This window comes from Petaurus breviceps, unplaced genomic scaffold, assembly GCF_028583685.1.
Source record: "Petaurus breviceps papuanus isolate PSGF00001 unplaced genomic scaffold, PetGlider_PUasm1.0 90845, whole genome shotgun sequence".
In the NCBI taxonomy this organism is placed as follows: Eukaryota; Metazoa; Chordata; class Mammalia; order Diprotodontia; family Petauridae; genus Petaurus; species Petaurus breviceps.
In genome coordinates this window covers 8,365,714-8,386,704 of record NW_027187359.1, presented here as the reverse complement: position 1 = coordinate 8,386,704, position 20,991 = coordinate 8,365,714, and the positions used below count along the sequence as shown (strand labels likewise).

The following is a 20,991-nucleotide window of genomic DNA, read 5'->3' as shown; positions in this document are numbered from 1 at the left end:
GGGGGAAGAGCAGGCTGGGTGCATTAATTAACAATTGAAAGCAGCTGTGAAAATGTCACCTCCCCATGCAGCTGTCTGTCTTCCCCCTAGAATCTCAACATTGATACAAGACTGCCTATGGTTAGTGGCAGAGCCAAATATAGAACCCAGGTCTCCTGACTTCCAGCCAGGAGTCAGTTGAAGCCTGTCCTTGAACTCCTCCCCTCCCACTTACCCTGTGCTCCCACCAAACTAGATTCTCCCTATCCCCCTAAACTTTCCGCCTGTGGCATCTGCAGGCTCTGCTGACACCCCTCCCTACATCTGGAATGCCCTTCCCTCCATCTCAGACTCCTGAAACCCTACCTGTCCTTCAAAACCCTCTCCAGGGCCCCCTCCTCCAAAAGCTCTGCTTTGCACTACAGTATTCATACATACAAAGGGGATCTTGACCATTTTTGTGCTATAGTCCTCTTTGTGAACCTAGTGAAGACTGTGGACCTCTTCTCAGAATCATGTTTTTAAATGTATAAAATTTAAAATATGTTAGATTACAAAGGAAGTCAATTCTATTGAAATAGGGGTTATAAGTATTGAAAAATCAAATTTGTGGATCTTGGATTAAGAAACCCAGAAATAGGCTTCCATGAGAGCAGGAACCCTGTCTGGTTTACCTTTCATATTTTTCCCACTGCCTATCACAGCCCTGTGTATACACAGTAGGTGCTTAATAGATGTTTAGGGAATTGAGTTTGGTTTTGAGTTCCCAACATGTTGCCTCAGTTTCCCTTGTTTATTGGTGTCTGCAGGTTTGCTGCTGGTTGGGTGGCAACAGCCTATTCCCAACCCTGAAAACTGTATGGTGAGCACATCTGAAAATTGTACCAAGGGGTCAGATGGCTCTGGGATCTGGGAGGAAGGAACAAGGAGAGAACGGCTGGGGCAGGAACCAGGGGCAGAATCAGGGTTGATGCTTCTATGCCTTCTGGCCAAGCCATGCCCTTGGGAAACTGATAGATGGGAAGTCAAGGTAATGCCTCACTGCCCTCACTTCTTATCCCCCTTCCTCAAAACTCTCCCAGGGAAATTCAGACCGGGAAATTCAGCTTTAACAATTCCCTGTTTTCAGTCTCCATTCTATTTAGCCCCACCCACACATCCAGGCTTCTACCTGGTTCCCCAAGCAGGTGAGTTGGCTTGGTCATCCTCACTGTGCTGGCGGTAGTTGGGGTTGGGGGAGGTGGTGGTTGGCCATGGCAGCACTGAATGAGGAAAAAGAAGGAAGACCATTCTTGCAAGAAGCAAAGTAATGCAGGAACTCCAGGTCCAACTCAGACTCTGGTGACCTGAGACAGTAACATGGTATAGGGGAAGCAGCAGCATGGGACTAGGAGTTAGGAGACCCTACTTCAAATTCTGGATCCGTTTCTAACTCACCGTGTGACCCAGAGCAAATCACTTTTACTTTCCTGTGGTTTTATTTTATATAATCAGAGATCTAGAATCTGAAAGGCCATTTAATACCCCCCCACACACTCTATTGTACAATTGAAGCAACTGAGTCCTTGCCAAGGTTTGTTTGTTGTTGGTTTTTTTTTTTTTTTGCTTAACTGTTATGCAGGTATTAATCATCAAAAGTGGCATTTTTAACCCAGGTTTGTTTACTTATCTATAAAATGAGCGTGGCTGGATTAGACGAGAGTTAGGGTCCACTTCTATGTCTGTGATCCTACAATTTAAATTGCTTCTTGACCCCTCTGTAGCATTTGACACTGAAGGTCACTTTCTCCTGACTAGATTATTTTTCCTCTCTGGGTTTTTGCTACAGCTTTTCCCTGATTCTCCTACCTGTCTGACTGCTCTTTCTCAGACTTCTTTAATGCTTAATAAATGTTTAGGGAATTCAGTTTGGATCTTCATCCTTGACATCTCCTTGAACTGTGGCTGAACCCCAAGGCTCTGTCATGGGCCCAGTTCTCTTTTCTTTTTGTACTATCTCACTTGGTGATCACAGTCATTTCCATGGGTCCAATTATCATCTTTTTGTAGATGATTCCCAGATCTTTACATCCAGCCCTATCATCTTGTCTGAGCTCCAATCCTGAATCTCCAAATGCTTAGTAGATATTTTGAACTGGATGTCCTGTAGGCATCTCAAACTCAATACGTCCGAAACAGAACTCATCATCTTTCCCCTAAACATACCCCTCCTCTGAACCTCCTTATTACTACTGAGAAAACCATTCTCCCATCTCCCAGATTTGCAACTTCATTGTCCTTCACAGTGTCCCTGACAATTGTCCTTGACTCCCACCTCTGACTCAGCTCAGAAACTGCCTTCTGAAGGAGGCTTTCTTCATTCCAAGCCTCCTTATTTATTTATTTATTATTTATGTATTAGAATAATATTATTTATTATTATTTATTTATAAGCTGTCTTTTCCATTAGTATATAAGGTCACTGAGAGCAGAGAACGTTTCTTTGGCTTTGTGTTTCTTTATGTCCCCAATGCTTAGAATAAACATTTGTGGAGTGATTGATTTTCTCACTTGGACTCCTCCTGGTCCCATAGACTGACAGAATTGCAGATCAAAGAGCTGGAGAACTCAGAGATCATCTAGTCCAACTCCATTTTACAGATGAAGAAACTGAGGCCCAGGGAGTGACTGAGTCAAACAAGGTCACATAGGTAGGATGGAGGGCAGGATCTGAACCCAGGATCTCTGACTTCAGAGACAGTGCTCTTTCTACTGTGCTGCCTCATATCTCCAAAATCATACTACAGAATATTTAGTAAATATATATTCAATCAACAGCATTTATGATAATGATATCAAAAGTGTCCTGGGATGATTCATGACTGTAAATGGATGTCACATAGGACAAGGCTGAATACTAATCTCTCTCCAGACCAAACCTCTCTTCTATTTTATTGGCTGTTATTCTCTAGGACTAGCCCCAATCCTGGGGATGTTTGGGACCTGGGGAGGAGAGGTCAAAAACCCTCTTCCCTACAGAGTAAGGCGTCACATTCTCCATTCCCAAGATGAGCTCAGCCTCTGAAAAACTCAGCCCAGTGTTTGCTTCTCATATGCCAAGGAAAACAGAATGTCAGAAACCTCCTTGGGTATATGGAGGGAGACAGGCTGCCTGCTCTCTCCCACCCAAATATGAAGTCATCTGGCCATAATGACACATTAAACAATGCCTTGGTAGGGGAGCTGGCTCTGGGCTGATGTCAGAGTGTTTCCCTCCTCCTCCTCCCCTACCCCCCACTCCCATTCTCACCACCCACAGTGGTTTTACTCTGAGATTTAATTTAATTCAATCTAATTCAACAAATGTTTATTAAGCACATACTATGTATTAGGCACTCAGTGAATTCCTTGATAACAGACTGGGTGGTTGGGGTCTGGTTTTTTGTTGTTTTTTATTTTGGGGGGGTGTTTGTTTTTCTTGCCTTTTTTTATGTCTTCAACGCAGAGCAAGCATGGTGTTTGGCATACTTGAACAGAAAGTCAAAACCAAAACAGGCCCTGGCCTCAGGGAACTTAACTTGCTACTGGTGAAAATCAATATGTCAAAAGATAAGTAAATGCTAAATACATATAAAATAAATGTGAAGTAATTTCAGAGAGGAAGAGATTAAGAAATCATGAAAGGAGCGGCTAGGTGGCGCAGTGAGTAAAAGCGCCAGCCCCGGAGTCAGGAGGACCTGAGTTCAGTTCTGGCCTCAGACACTTAACACATAAAAAGAAAAAACACTAGCTGTGTAACCTTGGGCAAGTTACTTAACCCCAACTGCCCTCCAAAAGACAAAAAAAAAGAAATCATGAAAGATCTCTTGTAGGAAATGGCAGTCAAGCTAAGCCCTGAAGAAAGCTGAAGAGAGAGAGGATTCCAAGCATGGTAGAAACAGCCAGTGAAGAGGAGTGAGAAGCGACTGGACAAACTGCCAACTTAAGTCTCTTTAGAAAGGTGTAAGCAAAGGTCTCAAGCTGCTAGCACATGCATAAGCATGACTTGTCTGGGTTCTATTCAGGGGTATGCTGGTAAATGTTTTACAACCAGCTCTCTGAAAAGAGATATGTATGGAGAAAAACAAGCAGGATGGTTCCACTGGATTACAGAGTATACGGAAGGGAGTGATGTGTAATTAGCCTGGAAATGTAGACTTTAAATGACAAATAGAGGAATTTAGATTTGTATCCTGGAAGCAACAGGGAGCCCCTGAAGTATCTTGAGAAGGAGAGCGGTATGGTCAGACTGGATATTTAGAAATATCTGGCAGCTGTTTACAGAATAGATTGGAGAGGGGAGAGGTTGCATGAAGATAAAACAATTAAGAGACTATTGCAATAAACTAGGCAAAGAGTGATGACAAACGCCTAATCTAGGATATTGTCTGTATAGTTGGGAAGAAGATGGCAAATGAAAGAGATGTAAAAAGATAGCCTCTGGGAGCAGTTCCCTAAGTATGCAATGTTCCTGTCTTAGAATCTTGGGAGTTGGGGGAACCTTCTGCCTGGAGCTTTCCAAGAAGGAGGAGCTGGCATGGAGTGGGGTGAGGAGCTAAGGATATGTCTCCGCCTTCTGATCCATTCCCATTTCAGGGGGATGGCAGGGAGGAGAAACGGAGCTGTGCAGACAATTACAGGGGCTAGCTGAAATCACACTAAATGAGCTGATGTGTTATCACAGGGTAATTCAGGGCTATTACTGGTCCTATTACAGCCAAGCTTTCAAGTCACAAGATATTAAAGCACCCATCTAATGCCTCCTTGAGTTAATGATAAGGGTGTGGGGAGACAGCCTACAAGATGCTAGATGGCAGAAAGAAGCCAGACTAGTATTTTAAAAATTGCCATGAATAATCCACACATTGGTAAATTCTGATTTTTATGACGTGATTTCTTTAAGTTTTTAGGCCTGGAGAAGGGAAATGACTTGCCCAAGATCACAAAGAAAGTAAGTAGAAGAGTCAATATTTGAACCCACATTTTCTCACTTCATATTTGGTGTTCTTGGCTCACTGCTTCATGCAGTATCATGCTGCTGCTTCTAACATTCTGTAGAAATTAAGAAACACATCTGGAAACTTTAATGTGCTCTGGAAATGTGGGTATAAGGTATGTGTGAGGTTTTTCCTTTCCCCAGGAGCACCTGCTCCACATTGAAACTAAACACAGAAAGGCAGGCAGGTTAAGGAGCAGCCAACACCCACATGGCTCTTAGTCTCTCCAGTGGCTGGGAAGGTACTGAACTGCCAGCTTAAGTACCTTTTGAAAGCCTTGAGCACATGCATGGGCATGACCTGCCTGGGCCCTATTCAGGGGTATGCTGGTCTTACAACCACTTCTCTGAAAAGAAATATAAATTAGACACACTTTTAAGTTTAATCTGCATTATTAAAATTTTCTGCATAGCTTCTTTAAGTCCACACAATCAACAAAATAAACCGAGCCCTGGGGCGTAGTTTGCCGATTTTCTGAAGTGTAAATGTTCATACTAAACATGAAGAGTCAGTTGGGCTTGAGCTGGTTCCAGCACACCCCAGGTTCTTCCCATTTCTTTAGTGTCTTATAAAGCCCAGGTTCACTTTCATCTTGTGTAGCCTAGGGGACAAAATATGTTCCAGCAATTTAAAATGTATCAAAATTGCTCATGTCCTCATTCCCTTCAAAATCCTAATCTCCTTCCCAACTTTGCATGACCCAAAAGGATTAAACACTCATAATATTTAACAACCAGTCAGCAAGCATTTATTAAGTGCCAGGCACTGTGCTAGGTTCTAGGGATGCAAAAATAAAAGCAGAACAGTCCCTGCCCTCAAGGAGTTTATATTCTAATAGGAGAAATCGGATGTGCATATGTAGGTACATGGTAAAGATCCACAGATACAAGGTCTGGATAGGGAAGATAATAGCCCCTGAAGTGATTAAAAAGGCCTCAGATAGAAGGTGGCCCTTGGGCTGTCTTGAAGGAAAGCAAGGATTTCAGAATGTAGAAGTGAGAAGAGACTGCATTCCAGGCATGGGGGACTTGCCAGTGCAAATACATGGAGACTGGAAAGTGAGTGTCATATATGAGGAACAGCAAGAAAATCAGCTTGGCTGGACTTTGGATTGTGTAGAAGGGAGTAATGTTGCACAATAAGGCTGGAAAGACAGGTTAGGATAAGGTCGTAAAGAGCTTTGAAAGCCAAAGAGAAGAATTTGTATTTGATTCTAGAGATAACAGGGAGTCAGTAGAACTTCCTGAATAAGGGATTCCATGGTCAGAATTGTGCTTCAGAAAGGTCATTTTGGCAGCAGCGTGGAGGATGGACTGGAGTGCAAAAAGATGACACAGGGAGATCAATCAGGAGGCTACTGCAATTGTCCAGACTGAATGGAATCCAATAGCCTGTGAGGCTGAGCCAGCCACTTCTAGGGAAATCTGAAATTCCAGATCCCCTCTCCCAGTCATAAGCACAGTATTACCCAGGCATACTTCAAAACCATACTGACACATCCAGAGAAAGAACTGTGGAGTCTGAATGCAGATCGAAACATACAGGGTTTTTTTTTTCTTTCTCATGTTTTTTCCCTTTTATTATTTTGCTCCCTTCTAAAGAGTTCACTCATATATTTTCTGATATAGTCTAATCTGTATAACTTCTCCAACAGAAGTTTTTCCTCCTGTTTCCTTGTATAAAAAAGGTTTACTTGCTATTTGCTATTATGTTGGTCTTTTGGTTTAGCACACACATAATGGAGTGTTTGACACACATACTAAATAATAAATGCTTTTCCCCCACCCTACCCCTATTCATCTGGGGTCAGTTGCAGGGCAATGGCTGGCAGACTTGGGCTGTGGTTAGAAGCAGCAACATGGTGCCTTTGGTATAGTAGCAGGAACAGTGGATTTAGAGGGAAAGGACCTGAGTGAAAAACGTAACTCTGACTTACTGTCTGTGTGATCTGAGGCTTTCTAGTTCTTTTCATTTTGATGGGTGCCATGTAGCATGTGGGCTGTCCATCTATGGTCTCTCACTCCCCTGACATGCCCTGCTCACCTCCTTTTTCAGTCAAACTGTACATGTCTTTGATGGGTCTTTTATGTAGAAAAAGTACTAGGCTGGGAGTCAAGACACCTGAATTCTGGTCCTGGACTGATACTAATTTATGGTGGACTATGGGCAACTTGACTGGTCAGCCTCAGTTTCTCATCTTTAAAATAAGAAGGTTGGACTATCTTGATCTCTAAGGGCCCTTCAGCTTCCAAACCCTATGATCCTGATTTGGGATTGTTAAGTGTCCTAAGTCATATATATGTCTCTTTTTTAGCATCTTCTGTATTCTTCCCATCCAGAAGTGCCAAAGAACTAGAACCATGTGTAGGAGCACTCACATAAATGGAGGTGCCTAGGGCCAACAGAGACAAATGTCAAAAAAATATTGAAAGGTTCATATTTGTTCACAGAAAAGAAAGTTAAAAACAATAAAAATACAATCATGACAAACATCACAGAGTCAATCAGCTGTTTGATGACAATATTACCAGGTAATGAAAAGGGACATAGCATAGAAGTGTAGACAGTGAGCCTGCTGTATGTTGCAGCATGGGAGTCACTTGGTCTGTTAATTAGGGGATCTACACACACACACACACACACACACTCCTATGAGCCAATGCTGGCTGCTTTCAAACAGCCTGGGAGACTGAGGCTGGTCAAACATCAGAGGCCCAACTGAGGACCCACAGGGAGCCATCTTGAGATGCAACATGGGCAGAAAGATTATTTTAAAAGTTGGACAGGTGGCAAAGAATTGGAAATCAAGGGGATGCCCATCAATTGGGGAATGGTTGAACAAGTTGTGATATATGAATATAATGGAATACTACTGTGCTATAAGAAATGAGGAGCATTTTCAGAGAAAGAAATTAAAGATATCTATAAGCACATGAAGAAATGCTCTAAATCACTATTGATTAGAGAAATGCAAATCAAAACAACTCTGAGGTACCACATCTCACCAGTCAGATTGGCTAAGATGACAAAACAGGAAAATGACAAATTCTGGAGAGGATGTGGGCAAATTGGAACACTAATGCATTGCTGGTGGAGTTGTGAACTGAACCAGCCCTTCTGGAGAGCAATCTGAAATTATGCCCAAAGGGCTATAAATACTTTCATATCCTTTGACCCAGCAATACCACTCCTAGGGTTATATCCCAAAGAGATCATAGAAGTGGGAGGAAGACCCATATGTACAAAAATGTTTATAGCAGCTCTTTTTGTGGTGGCAAAGAATTGGAAATTAAGGGGGTGCCCATCAATTGGGGAATTGCTGAACAAGTTGTAGTATATGCATGTTATGGAATACTGTTGTGCTATAAGAAACGAGGAGCAGATGGTCTTCATATTTACCTGGAGAGGCTTATATACAAATTGATGCTGAATGAGAAGAGTAGAAGCAGGAGAAATTTGTGCACAATTATAGACACAATGTATGTGTGATGACCAACTTTGATAGACTGGACTCTTCTCAGCGATGCAGTGATATAAGTCAACCCCAAAAGACTCATGATGGAGAGAAATGTGTGCATCCAGAGAAAGAACTAGAAAGAACTGAGTTTATATCCAGGTGGAAGCAAAATACCTGATCTTTTTCCCTTTCTTGTTTGGTTTTATGTCCTCTTTACCATTTTTCATTCCATCTGATACAATCCGTCTTTATAACCTGACTAATGTATAATGTGAAAGTATTTACAGATCCTATACTTGACTATATGCAGCCATGGGGGAAAGGGGAGGGAGGGGGACAAAATGTGAAACTCAAGTAATTGTGGAATTGAATCCTGTGAACTAAAAGGAAACAAATTAATTTTTAAAAAAATTATTTTAAAAAAATGAGGAGCAGACGGACTTCACAATAACCTGAAAAGACTTATATAAACTGATGCTGAGCGAGAAGAGCAGAACCAGGAGAAATCTGTACACAATCACAGACACGATGTATGTGTGACGACCAACATCAATAGACTGGGCTCTTCTCATCAATTATAACCTTACATTGCTGTGAAGAGCCCAGTCTTTTGACTCAAGGTACTAGCAGGGGAAAAGACCTCTTGAAGATGGTGGAATTTGAGATTAGTTTTGAAGGGAGCCAGGGAAGCTAAGAGGTACAGGTGACGACAAAAGGAATTCTAGGTTTGGGGACTAAATCATGCAAAGGCTTGGAGCTGGAAGATGGAATGTTTTGTGGGAGGAATAGGTCAGGGTGGCTGGAACATAAACTACAAGGAGGGGAGGGAAGGGTCAGGAGTCAGAATGGGATTGCCACTCACTATGGGATGAAACTATCCCATATCCTAATTTATTACTATAACATTGGGAAGATATTTGAGAAGCCTGCTCTACAAATGATCTCTGGTTATAGTTGTTCCCTTGGCAAAAATGAATCTGAGAGACCATGGAAAGACAAGCACCTTAATGCACTGTTGGTGGGAACTATAAATTGGTTCAAATATTCTGGGAAGCAATTTGGAATTAAGCTAAGATGATATTAAAAGGTCCGTCTTTTTGACCCAAGGATCTGATTGCTCAGCCATATATCCCAAAGAGGTCCAAGATAGAAAGGAAGGTTCCATGTACATCAAAATATTCATGGAGCAGCACATTTTGTAGTAATAAAGAAGGAAACAAACTAGATGTCCAGTGACTGGGGAATGGCTAAACAAATTTTGGTGCACAAATGCAATGGAATATTACAGCACAGAAAAAAATTATGAATATGTAGAATTCAGAGAAGAATGGAAAGAGTTATATCATCTAATACAGAATAAAATAGGCAGAACCATGAAAACAATATACATAAGGACAACAGAAATACAAATGGAAAGTATACCACCAAAAAAAAAATACCCTTAAAATAAACACTGGTAATTTTAAAGACCAAGCTTAGCCTTAAAGAAGGGATGAAAAAACAAACCTCCCTCCCTTCTTTGCAAAGGTGGGGAATTGTGGATGTGTAATATTGTACATATTGTCAGTCAGCTAATGAGTTGATTAGTTTTGCTGAACTGCTTGGCTGAGCTCCCTTCTCCTAAATTCATTGTTGCAAGTTGTTAATGAAGTAGTTAGAAAGACAGGTAGGTAGGGCAAGAGGAAGAATCCATTCAGGAATGAAAGTAATCAATTAGTTATTAACTTTTAACAAAAGTTAAAAACTTTTCTAAAGTTTTTGTTTTGTTTTGTTTTGGTTTGGTTTTTTAAAGTGAGGCTGAGATTTTAGACCTTTACCCAGAATGGTACAGTCATTTAGAAGTTTAAATGTATCTTTTAAGAGTCCCATTTTAGTCAGAAATAATAGCTAGTATTTATATAGCACCTACTAGATGCCAGGCACTGTACTAAGCGCCTTACAAATATTACGTAATTTGATCAGTCAGTAAATGTGATCTAATCTCTGATGTGAGTGGTAATTCCTTTGGGTCACAAGAAGTTGAGAGGGAGATTAAAATCTTAATGGGAATGGGGGTACAAGCCAATTTTGATAAACTTATGAATTATTACACATGATCTCTCCATCTTAAACCCAGATGAAATGAGATAGAATCCAGGCAGACGCTGGGAGGCTGGGAACACTTTCAATGTTCATGCAGACAATATGCATCTATCTATGCCAGGAGGGCTGGAGGCAAGTGGACACCATTTTGCCACTCTCCTTTCTTAACATCTTTAGCAAAAGTATATCCCAATGAAAACAGGTGTATTTATAAAGAGGAAAACAATTCCCCCAGAACCCCCTGGCATTAGTAACATGATATAGTCAACCTATAGCAACTGTGAATCTTTCCATTATTTTTTGGATCATCTGAAATTTTGATTCTTTAGAGATGTTTCATGATTTGTAGCCATCTAGCACTACCAGGGATATAGATGAGACTTGAATGGACATTGGTATAAGGCAGGGGTAGGGAACCTGAGGCCTCAAGGCCACATGTGGCCCTCTAGGTCCTAAAGTGTGGCCCTCTGACTGAATCCAAACTTCATAGAGCAAATCCCCTTAATAAAAGGATTTGTTCTGTAAAACTTGGACTCAATCAAAAAAAAAAAAAAACCACCCAAGGACCTAGAAGGCCATATGTGGCCTCAGAGCTGCAGGTTCCCCACGCCTGGTAAGGGATGCCAGGATATCTGTAACCTAAAGTCTTAGAGAGCTGCCCAGGGCACTGAAAGGTTAAGTGATCACACTGACTATAGGCATCAGAGGCAGGACTTTGAAACCCAAGTCTTTCTGACTTCAAGGCCAACTTTCTATCCACTATGTAATGCAATATAGAGAAGATGGGGTTTAGCAGTAGGTTGTAGCTCTGGTTCATTAAAAGCATCATGCAAAACATAAAAAATACTCATGTGGCACCAGAGCTATGATTTTATCAATATGGCTAATGCCCTGTTGGAAATTCCCTCCACTGATGCTGACAGCAATTTGTCTGCAATTTGTAATCTTAGAGAGTTGGGGGTGGGACATTAAGAAATTAAATGACTAAAAAAAAGAAAAAGAAATTAAATGATTCACCCAGGGTTCTATAGTCAGTATGTATCAGGGACAGGAGTTTAACCTACATCTCCAACACTCCCAAGTCAGCCCTCTATATCTATTCAAATAGGAGTTTTTTAAAAAAGATGCAAAGTAGTATGCCTGATGGGCCATACATGACCAGGCAGGATTTTGCATGGTACAGTGGGGAAACAGAGCCACAAGGATGAAGGTGGTTACTGTACAGGTTAGGGACAAAACCAAGAAGTAAATTAAAGTATCCTGACCAGTGGCATATACATCTTTTCTCTTTCCTAGATGAATACTCCTCCCTAGGAAGAATTATGAAGTGAAATTTGCCTTTGAATTTTCAGTCACTCCTCTCCTCCTCCCTCCCTCGCCCCACCTCCCCACCCCCAACACCTGATGACTGATAATAGCTTTATATTTTTTGTGACAAAGTCCTAACTTAAAGAAATTAATTTCTAATGGTGAAATATAAGCAGATAGGGAGGGGGAATATTTTGAAAGAGAAGACTTCTCTCTTCTTATTCCATTGTCTCCACTTGCCAGTATGCCTGACTACATCTCCATGGCCTATGACCCCATTTATTGCCTTTAAAACACCTAAGATTCTGCTTGCCTTAAGCTTAATTTTTCCCTCCTCTCTTGGGAAAGATGCTTTTATTTTCCAACTTCCACACCAAATGTGGGGCACTAGTGGGACTTTACTGCCACCTAGTGGTCTCTGGCACGGCTACTTTAATGTGTCCATTCCTCTCCAGATTGTACTCTATATATAATACTCTGGACTTTCTCAACCTCTTTACTTTGGAAATTCACTTCCCCCTGGGATTTCTCACACTGACAGTAGTACCCTCCTCCCCTACAGTATATTCCTCTGATTGGTTGGTTTCTCCTAGATTCCCCATTCAAAGGAGGACTACCCCATCAGCCATGTCTTCATTCTTCTGCGGCCTTTCTCTACCACGTGCCCATATGCCCCCTCCTCTCTTCTTGTTGGTTCACCCTTTTTCAGTTTCACCTTATGTGTCGTCTTCTCCCATTAGAATGTAAGCTTCTCAAGGGCAAAGACTTTCTCTTTGTATTTATATTCCCAGCTTAGCACAGTGCCTGGCACAGAGTAAACACATAATAAATGCCTGTTGACTCGACTTGATTATACTGGTTTTTAACGATTATTATTATTTTGGTCACAGATTCTCCCCTGTGTAGTGTGGCATAGCCTCTTCTCGGAATGTTTTTAAATGCATAAATAACCTAGGATTACAAAGGAAATTACAGTGAAATGCAGCTATAAAAATATTTTAAAAGTCAAATTCACAGCTCCTTGAAATATATTCACTGACCACTTGGAGGTCTGTGGACCCCAAGTTAAAAACTCCTGGTAATACTATTTCCAGTGGAACACAAAAATCTATAAATAACTCATTTGCATTTTGCCTCCTTCTGTCCTTTTTTTTTTTTTTAATCAAAGCCACAGACAAAGAAATAAAATGGTTGGAGTTCCCCCTCTTCTCCCTGAACTCCCTCATTCTCTGGTGGTAGCCCTGTGGCAGCTTAGTAAGAAGATTTGTAATGAAGCTTCAGCAGCTACCAAAAAACCCTCAAAGTTTATGAATTAGTGAAAGAGAAAGCCCAGGGGCTAAGGCCAGAGTCCCCAGAAGCAGCCAGGACAGGAAGCACATGTGTGGTTCAGCAAGGCCTACTGACCAGGGCGGATCCTTCACAAGTCACTGAGTCTGTCACACCCTTGGTGGCTGGATTGGTTCCAGGGCTGTGCTGGAAACTTCTGGATCTATTCAAAGGCAGTATTAGGGAGTTATTCTGGACCTGTTCCTATCTTAGTGGAACCTCCTGAACCCTTAGAAAAGATAAAAATTGATTCCTATCTTCTAGACTAGTGGTTTCCAAAATAGAGACCCATACCCACCCAAGTCAGAGGTATGATCCCCATGGAGTGATCAGCCAATTAGAAAGCAGGAATGTAAACCACATCCCATCCTCCCCAAGAGTCTCCAACACAACCATACACCCCAAATCTGACACTCCACCTTCTCCATCTCATCCTTCAGCTGTGCAAACTCCTAATTTCTTCTGCACCAGATGTTGGCCCTCCTGGGAAGTTATAAGCTTCAGCTTATATACTTATATATTCATTATATTATACTTATTATATTTATATATTCAGCTACAATACTCCACCTCTACCTTACTCAAGTCCTGCCCCCAGATTATTTTGTAGCTATGATAGATTGCAGACCCAAGGCTGGCTCTGCACTCCAAGGCAATAGTTGGTAAAAGCCTCACTCTCATTTTCTTTCTTTTTTTTTTGCTTTTTGGAAGGCAGTTGGGGCTAAGTGACTTGCCCAAGGTCACACAGCTAGGTTTTGTGTTAAGTATCTGAGGCTGTATTTGAACTTAGGTCCTCCTGACTCTAGGGCCGGTGCTCTGTTCACTGTGCCACCTAGCCGCCCCTCATTTTCATTTTCAATGGGACAAAGTAACACAGGATGAATAGGCATGAATAGTTTCAGAACTGTATCAAGGATCTGCATTACAGATCTCATTACAAATTATTTTACATCTCAAAACTCGTCTCTGTTCTTTTTACCATTAAAGGCATCACATCATCTTTCCTTTCACTCACTCCACATATGCAGTTTTCAATTCTTATCATTTCTACCTCCATGCTATGTCTCCTACCTCTCCACTCCCACAGCCACCATCCTAGTTCAGGTTCTCATCACCTCTCCCCTGGACTAGGGCAACAGTCTCATAATTAGTTTCTCATTTTTAAGTCTTTCCTGTCTCCAATCCATCTTTCCATGCAGCGGCCAATGATTTTCCTAAAGTGCAATTCTGACCATGTTACTCCCCTACTTAATAAACTCTAGTGGCTCCCTATTGACTCAAATTATTTCATCCTTTTGAAATTTTCTTTTTCTGTAAGTTATATAATACCATTTTAGTATAATAGCTTATTATATAATTTATAAATAAGTAAATATACCCATATTGAAGGATGAGAGTTCAACATTTTTTTTTTTAACTGACAGATGCATGATCAAAAAACGTTTGGAGACCACAGCTCCAGATCAGTGGGTACCTGGATCTGGGCATGGTCCTAGGCAAGATCTTTGTGGCCTCCACCCCAGCATACTTCAAGGAGTAGACAGGGGAGTGAGAACACATGTTAAAAGCAGTGGTTCAGAAAGATTAATTGTGCATGGATTAGATAAGGGAGAGAATGGAAGGAGACCCATTAGATTATTGCTATAAACTGAACTCTGAATTAACAGATTATAATGTTATCATTCTACTTTTTCATCTGCCTTGCTGTTTTTTTTATCTTCTCTATGACCTCCAAACCCTCCACCCCTGAGTCCTTTTCCAGGTTATCACCCCTGCACTGGCTGTACTCTCTTCCCAGCCCCATCTTTTTTTTTTTTTTCCAAATCAGACCAAGGCTTTTATTTATTTATTTCTTGCATTTAAAATATTCTTCGATGACATCTTTGGCCTGAGATTCCTTGCCATAGTCCTTAACAACAACGCAACTGCAGCCAACCACTTTACGGGGCTTTCCCTCTCTGTCAATTTTACAGAGGCCTACCCATTCACCCAACTTCTTGTTGTCATCAACCTTGATCAAGTTGATTTGATGCTCAGCACATAGGGCCTCAACCAACTTTACATACATAGGTTCATCACAGTTGGAAGCAAGTACACAAAGATGGGCTTGGCGTTTGTCCAAGGCTTTGGCAGCTTCACGAATTCCACGAGCTAGGCCATCGTGGATGAGTGCGGTCTTCAGCACTTCTTGTAGAGTGGTGTTAACGTCCATTACACCTCCAGCAGCAATGCCTTCCTCGGCCATGGCAGCGGTTCACGGGTGAAGCTAAATCTTGAAAGCACCCGGGAGCCTCCGCCTCCCGCTCAACTCAGCAGCGACAGGGAAAGAGCTTCCCAGCCCCATCTTGACTGTTGGGGGACTAGTTTAACTCTACCTTGGCCTCTTCTTTGGAGTTCCTTGTTCTCTTGTCCCACTGCAGGCTGGCAACAAGCACTTATTAAAGTGTTGAATATGCCAAGCATTGTGCACAGGGAATACAAATACAAGCAGAACCTATAATACCTATAATTCAGAAGGATCAGTTTGACAGTTGAGAAGAACATGGATTGGAATGGAGAGAGACTTAAGGCATAGAATCGAATCAGAATGCTGTTTTAATAACTCCAGGGGAGAAATGATGGAGGCCTGCATTAGGGTGGTGGTACTGTCAGAGGAGAGAAGTAGGGAAGACAAAACACAATAAAGAGTTGAAGGGGGTGGAGATGCAGGGAGAGTAGAATGGTAGGGGGAGGGGAATAATATTGAAGTCTAGAAAGTGAGAAGCAAAGTTAGGCAGAGAATAAATGCTAGCTTGGCCTGGGGCTCTCCTCAAAATGAAGCCCCAAGAAGAATTCACTAGAGGAAGAAGGGGGCCAGCATGGTGACAAGGCCATAGGGGTCAGATGGTTGTCCCAGGGTCATAAGGCTGAAAGTGCTGAAGGGGGTTCCAGTGTAAGATGGCAGCTGAGGCATGGTGTTGGAAGTCCAGAAGGCCAGAAATTTGTCCTACCCATCCTTAGCTTTCAATTATTCCCATCACCTGCTGCCTTTACTCCTATTCACGTGCTCCTGGATGGTGCTGGAGAAAATCATGAAGCTGTGCTGACTAGATCTGCTACAAATTTATGTAACATAATCTTAACTGGGCCCTCATTGTGGCAAGGTAATTTTTTTATACCTCCCTAATGGATTCACTTATCACACTCATAGCACACATAGCAGCCCTTCCAAACCTTTTCATTCTTCCTTGGACCTCTCATGGCTCCCCTCCCCTCACCCTCTCAGATAAGAATCTTGCCTCATATCTCAATGAAAAAATTGAGGCCATTTGCTGGCATTTTTCTCCTATCCTGCTTATCTGAGATGCCTTCCATTCACCTGTTTCACATGAAGAGGTGACCCTTCTTGCCATAGCCAACCCATGTGTGTACAAGTGATCCCATTCCATTCAGTCTTCTCCAGAAGATTACCCTATCATTCTCACTCTCACTAATCTTCAGTCTCTCCATGTCTACTGGCTGCTTCCATATATCCTACAAACAAGTCCATGTCTTCCCCATTCTCAAAAAATCCTCCCTTCATCCATCCATCCCTAACTACCATCCTGTATCTCTTTTTTCATGACTGAATTCCTTGAAAAGGCTTCCATTTTCTTTCAACTCCCTGGCTTCCAGTTTCATCATTCGATAGAAACTGCTCTCTCCAAAGTTACCAGTGATCTCTTACTTGCCAAATCTCATGTCCTTTCCTCAGTGCTAAATCTTATTGACTTCTCTGCAGCCTTTGACACTGGCAATCACCCTCTTTTCCTTGATACTTTCTTCCCTCTGGGCTTTCATGACACAGCTGTCTCCTGATTCTCTTTCCACCTGAGTGGCCATTCCTCAGTCTCCTTTTCTGGATCTTCATCCAAGTCATTGCCGTTATCTGTAAATGTCTCCCAAGGATGTGTCCTGGGCCCCCTGTACTATTTTACTTGCTCTCATTACTCAGCTCCCATGTATTCAATGATCATCTCTCTGTAGATGCTTCCCAGATCTATTCCTCCAGGCTTAACTTCTCCCCTGATCTCCAGGCTTCAATCTCCAACTACCTATTAGACATCTTGAACTGGAAGACCTGCAGACATCTCAAATTCAACATGTCCAAAGTTGAACTAATTATGTTTTCCCCCAAGCCCTATTCCTAACTTCTGTATTATTATTGAAGGCGCCACAATCTGTCCAGTCACCCAGGTTCTTAACTTAGGCATCAGTCTCAACCCCTTCCTTACACCCTATATATAGTAAATCAGTTACCAAGTCTTGTCAATTCTACCTTTGTAACGTCTTTCACATATGCCACTTCTCTCCTCCAACACTACCAATACTCTAATGCAGGCCTTCATCATTTCTCCCTCGGAGTTATTAAAACAGCATTCTGATTGGATTCTATGCCTCAAGTCTCTTCCCACCACTCTTCACTCAGCTGTCAAGTGGATCTTTCTAAATTACAGGTCTGACCATGTCATCCTCCTATTCAGCAAAGTCCAGTGGCTCTCTATTACCTCCAGGATCAAATATAAAATCCTGTGTGGCTTTTAAAGTTCTTCATAATCTAGCCCCTTCCTACCTTCCTCTTACAACAGCATTTTATCTCCTAACTCGGCATTGTTATTGGCTTTCCCTCATACTTAGAATTCACTTCCTCCTCATCTTTGCTTCCTGTCTTCCTTCAAGGAAGGTTTCAAGCTTTCCTCAGGCAAAATCCTAACTTCTACAAGAAGCTTTTTTCCAGCCCCCCTCAATGCTAGTTCCTTTCCTCTACGAGTAAGTATGTACAAATATATCTCCAAGTTATCTGAGCATATAGCTTTATCTCCAATTTATTCTGTTTGTGCATATGCATACTTGTTTGAATATTGTCACCCCCACTAGACTATGAGTTCCTTGAGAGCAGGGGCTGTTTTTCCCTTTATATCCCCAGGGCATAGCATACTAACTAGAATATTGTTGTACAATCATATCTCATTGTTTCTGACCCGTGGATCATGCTGTCCATGGAGTTTTCTTGGCAAAGATACTGGAGTGGTTTGTCTTTTTCTTCTCCATTGGATTAAGGCAAATGGAGGTTAAGTGACTCGCCCAGGGTCACACAGCTATTAAGTGTCTGAGGCCAAATTTGAACTCGGGTCTTCCTGACTCCAGGCCTAGTGCTCTATCCACTGAGCCATCTAGCTAGGAATATAGCAGGCAAATGCTTCTTGACTTGAAAATTGGGCATGAGGTAATGAGACCAAGGAATAAGACAGCATCAATGGAAATAAAAAAGGAACAATTGGAAACAACATGCAGAAAGAATTGATGGGGCATGATGACTACTTGGCTTTAGGGAAATAAAAGATAGGGAAGGAGTCCAAAATACCCCCAAAACAGAACTGTACCTAGATTAAGTTTGTTCCCCACACGAACAGGTTTTTGCAATCAAAATGGCTCCTTTTGTGCTAGGTCTTCTTTGGGGGAAGGAGATTTCTAGGTTTTCATTATACAGATAGTTTCATGCCCATCTTAGTCTATGTTTATGTCAGACATACTCAATTACAGAAGGGCTAGATGTGCTCAGAAAATGAACTGAAAACATCTTTGAACATCTTGAACAGAGAACCTGGTGAGCAATAAATCTTAATATTTAGGGGTGGCAACATCATAATCCAGAAGCTTCTGGGTTCTGGAGAGGACAGCATTTGATACTATATTATCTATAGGGGTTTTATGTAATTTCCCCAGCAGTCAAAGTAGCTAGCTGGACAATATGTCAAATCTGTTCCTCTGTATGTTTGGGTTCCTGCCTTTGACTGCAATGGATCTGGCAGAAGGGCTCACAGGAGATTTGGCCATGGTAGTTGACGAGTTATTACATTCTATCCAGAGATGGCAACTTTTCATGTTGTAGGGACAGTCTTGCTCTGCTATTACAGGAAAGGCCACGAGGGAGCAGCAAAGGCCCATCAATGCAATGTCTAGTTGTTTTGGAGCCATGGGAAGAAGAGAAATTTCTCCTTCCAAAAATGGAAAATTGAAGAGAAGTAGAACCCCAAGTGGGTTCAACACAGCAAGCAGGCTCTCTTCACACTTTCAGGAGAAAGAGATAGCTCATTTTAATCAGTTAGTTCCTCCAGTACCCACTAACTTCCCTCCATCTCTACTCTTAGAAATGGCAAAGGTGGGGTGTCAGACTTTTTACCCCGTTGCGTGGGTTCTGTACAGTTCTACAGGACTAGGACTTGGCAGAAGACTGGACTAGGCAGAAAAAGAAAACACTGAATTTCATGTTAAATCCCATTACCTCCAATGAGGGAAGCAAACCACCAAATAATGTTTCAGTGCTGTGTTGAAAGGGTTTGGACTTAATAGGATAACTGCTGGACCATTCCCATCAGGATAGTAACCACCACCCTAGAGAGAAACATGAATTGGCTCCTCTCCACTGGCCATCTGGACCAGAACAGACTCTTTATGTGCTCAAGGAAACAAATAGTAATCCTCCATATTTACTAGTACTTTAGGATTCTTTAAAGTACTTTCCTCATACCAACTTTATGAACTAGATAGTGCAAATATTTCCATTTTATAGATGAGGAAACAGAGGTAGAGAGATGATGTAAGGTGTCCAAAGACAAAATAATGCCATTTACATAGCACTTTTAAAGTTTGCAAAGTGTTTTGTATAATTCTCATTTAACTCTCACAACTCAAAGGAAAAAAGTATTATTATCCCCATCTTACAGATAAGGAAACTGAGGTTTAGGATCAGAGAGAAAATGTCAGCATTTTAAAGACAAGTCTGGACTTAATATAAGGGAAATACTTTTAAACAAAATAGGGAAATTAAGCCTTTTTCATACTGAAAATTATCACAGACTAATGTTTTTATACATAATTTCATATTGAATATTTCAAAGGAAATATCTCTAATGCTGCCATTTTTCATGGACTCGCTAATTACACTGTGTGGGACACTTGGGAAACACTGCTTTTACAAACAACCCACCAAAATGGCACAAATACAATGCTATAGAAGGAAAACATTTTCTCTAGATAAAATGGGGCACTTAGTCCAAAAGCTAGGTGCTGCTGCCCTTAGCAATGCTAATGGCTCCTATCACTACTTTCTGTTGCTACCAGGGACCAAGAAAACCAGCCATGTCTTCTCCTCAGGGACAACTAATAGGCAGCCTTATAGAGTAAATAAAACTGGTCCAACATCTGGAGTGTTGGGAAGAAATCCTAGGAACCACAGATCATGGCAGCTGCCTGCCAAAGACTCCCTGAAGTAATAAAAAAGGCAGGAAAAGAACACACAAGACAGAAGCACAAGGCTGGTTAGTTCCATGAATATGTACTCTGAAGTGAGACTTTTGACAACCTTAATAATCCTCAGGAACTCAGTTCCTAACTCCTAAATGGAAGTTAAAAAAGGATGGCCTGAAAAACTAGCTATGCTCAAATTGGGCACTTCACTCCTGTTCTATTTCAGTTTGGTTGATTCCTCTTTGTACTTTTACTTCAATGAATTTATGACCTCGATGATGGGGACACTCTCTGCAACGATGCAGGTCACAGCCCATCCACTTCTCATCCTACACCATCCATCCTTGTCCATGTTTTTTCATAAACTCTACAGAGAGGATGGCATCTCCCTTATGTGCCAGAGGTCTTCCAACATGTCACGAGTACCAAGGCAGCACTGAATCTAATATGTCCCTCAATCTCCCCATGACTTAAGCCCTAAAAAAAATGAAACTACCTTCTGACTAAGGAAAATTCCCAAAGAAAGGCAACAACAAAAACAACTGCATTCATGTA

The 20,991-nt window shown here is 41.6% G+C and overlaps 1 protein-coding gene across 1 annotated transcript; it reads right to left on the bottom strand.

Annotated features, from left to right (window-relative positions):
• Nucleotides 1–15,013: 15,013 nt before the first annotated feature.
• Nucleotides 15,014–15,412, bottom strand: LOC138148985 (small ribosomal subunit protein eS12-like). Its single transcript, XM_069071810.1, has one exon. It carries the CDS (start codon nt 15,410–15,412, stop codon nt 15,014–15,016), a length of 399 nt encoding a protein of 132 aa, XP_068927911.1.
• Between the last annotated feature and the right edge of the window lie 5,579 nt (nt 15,413–20,991).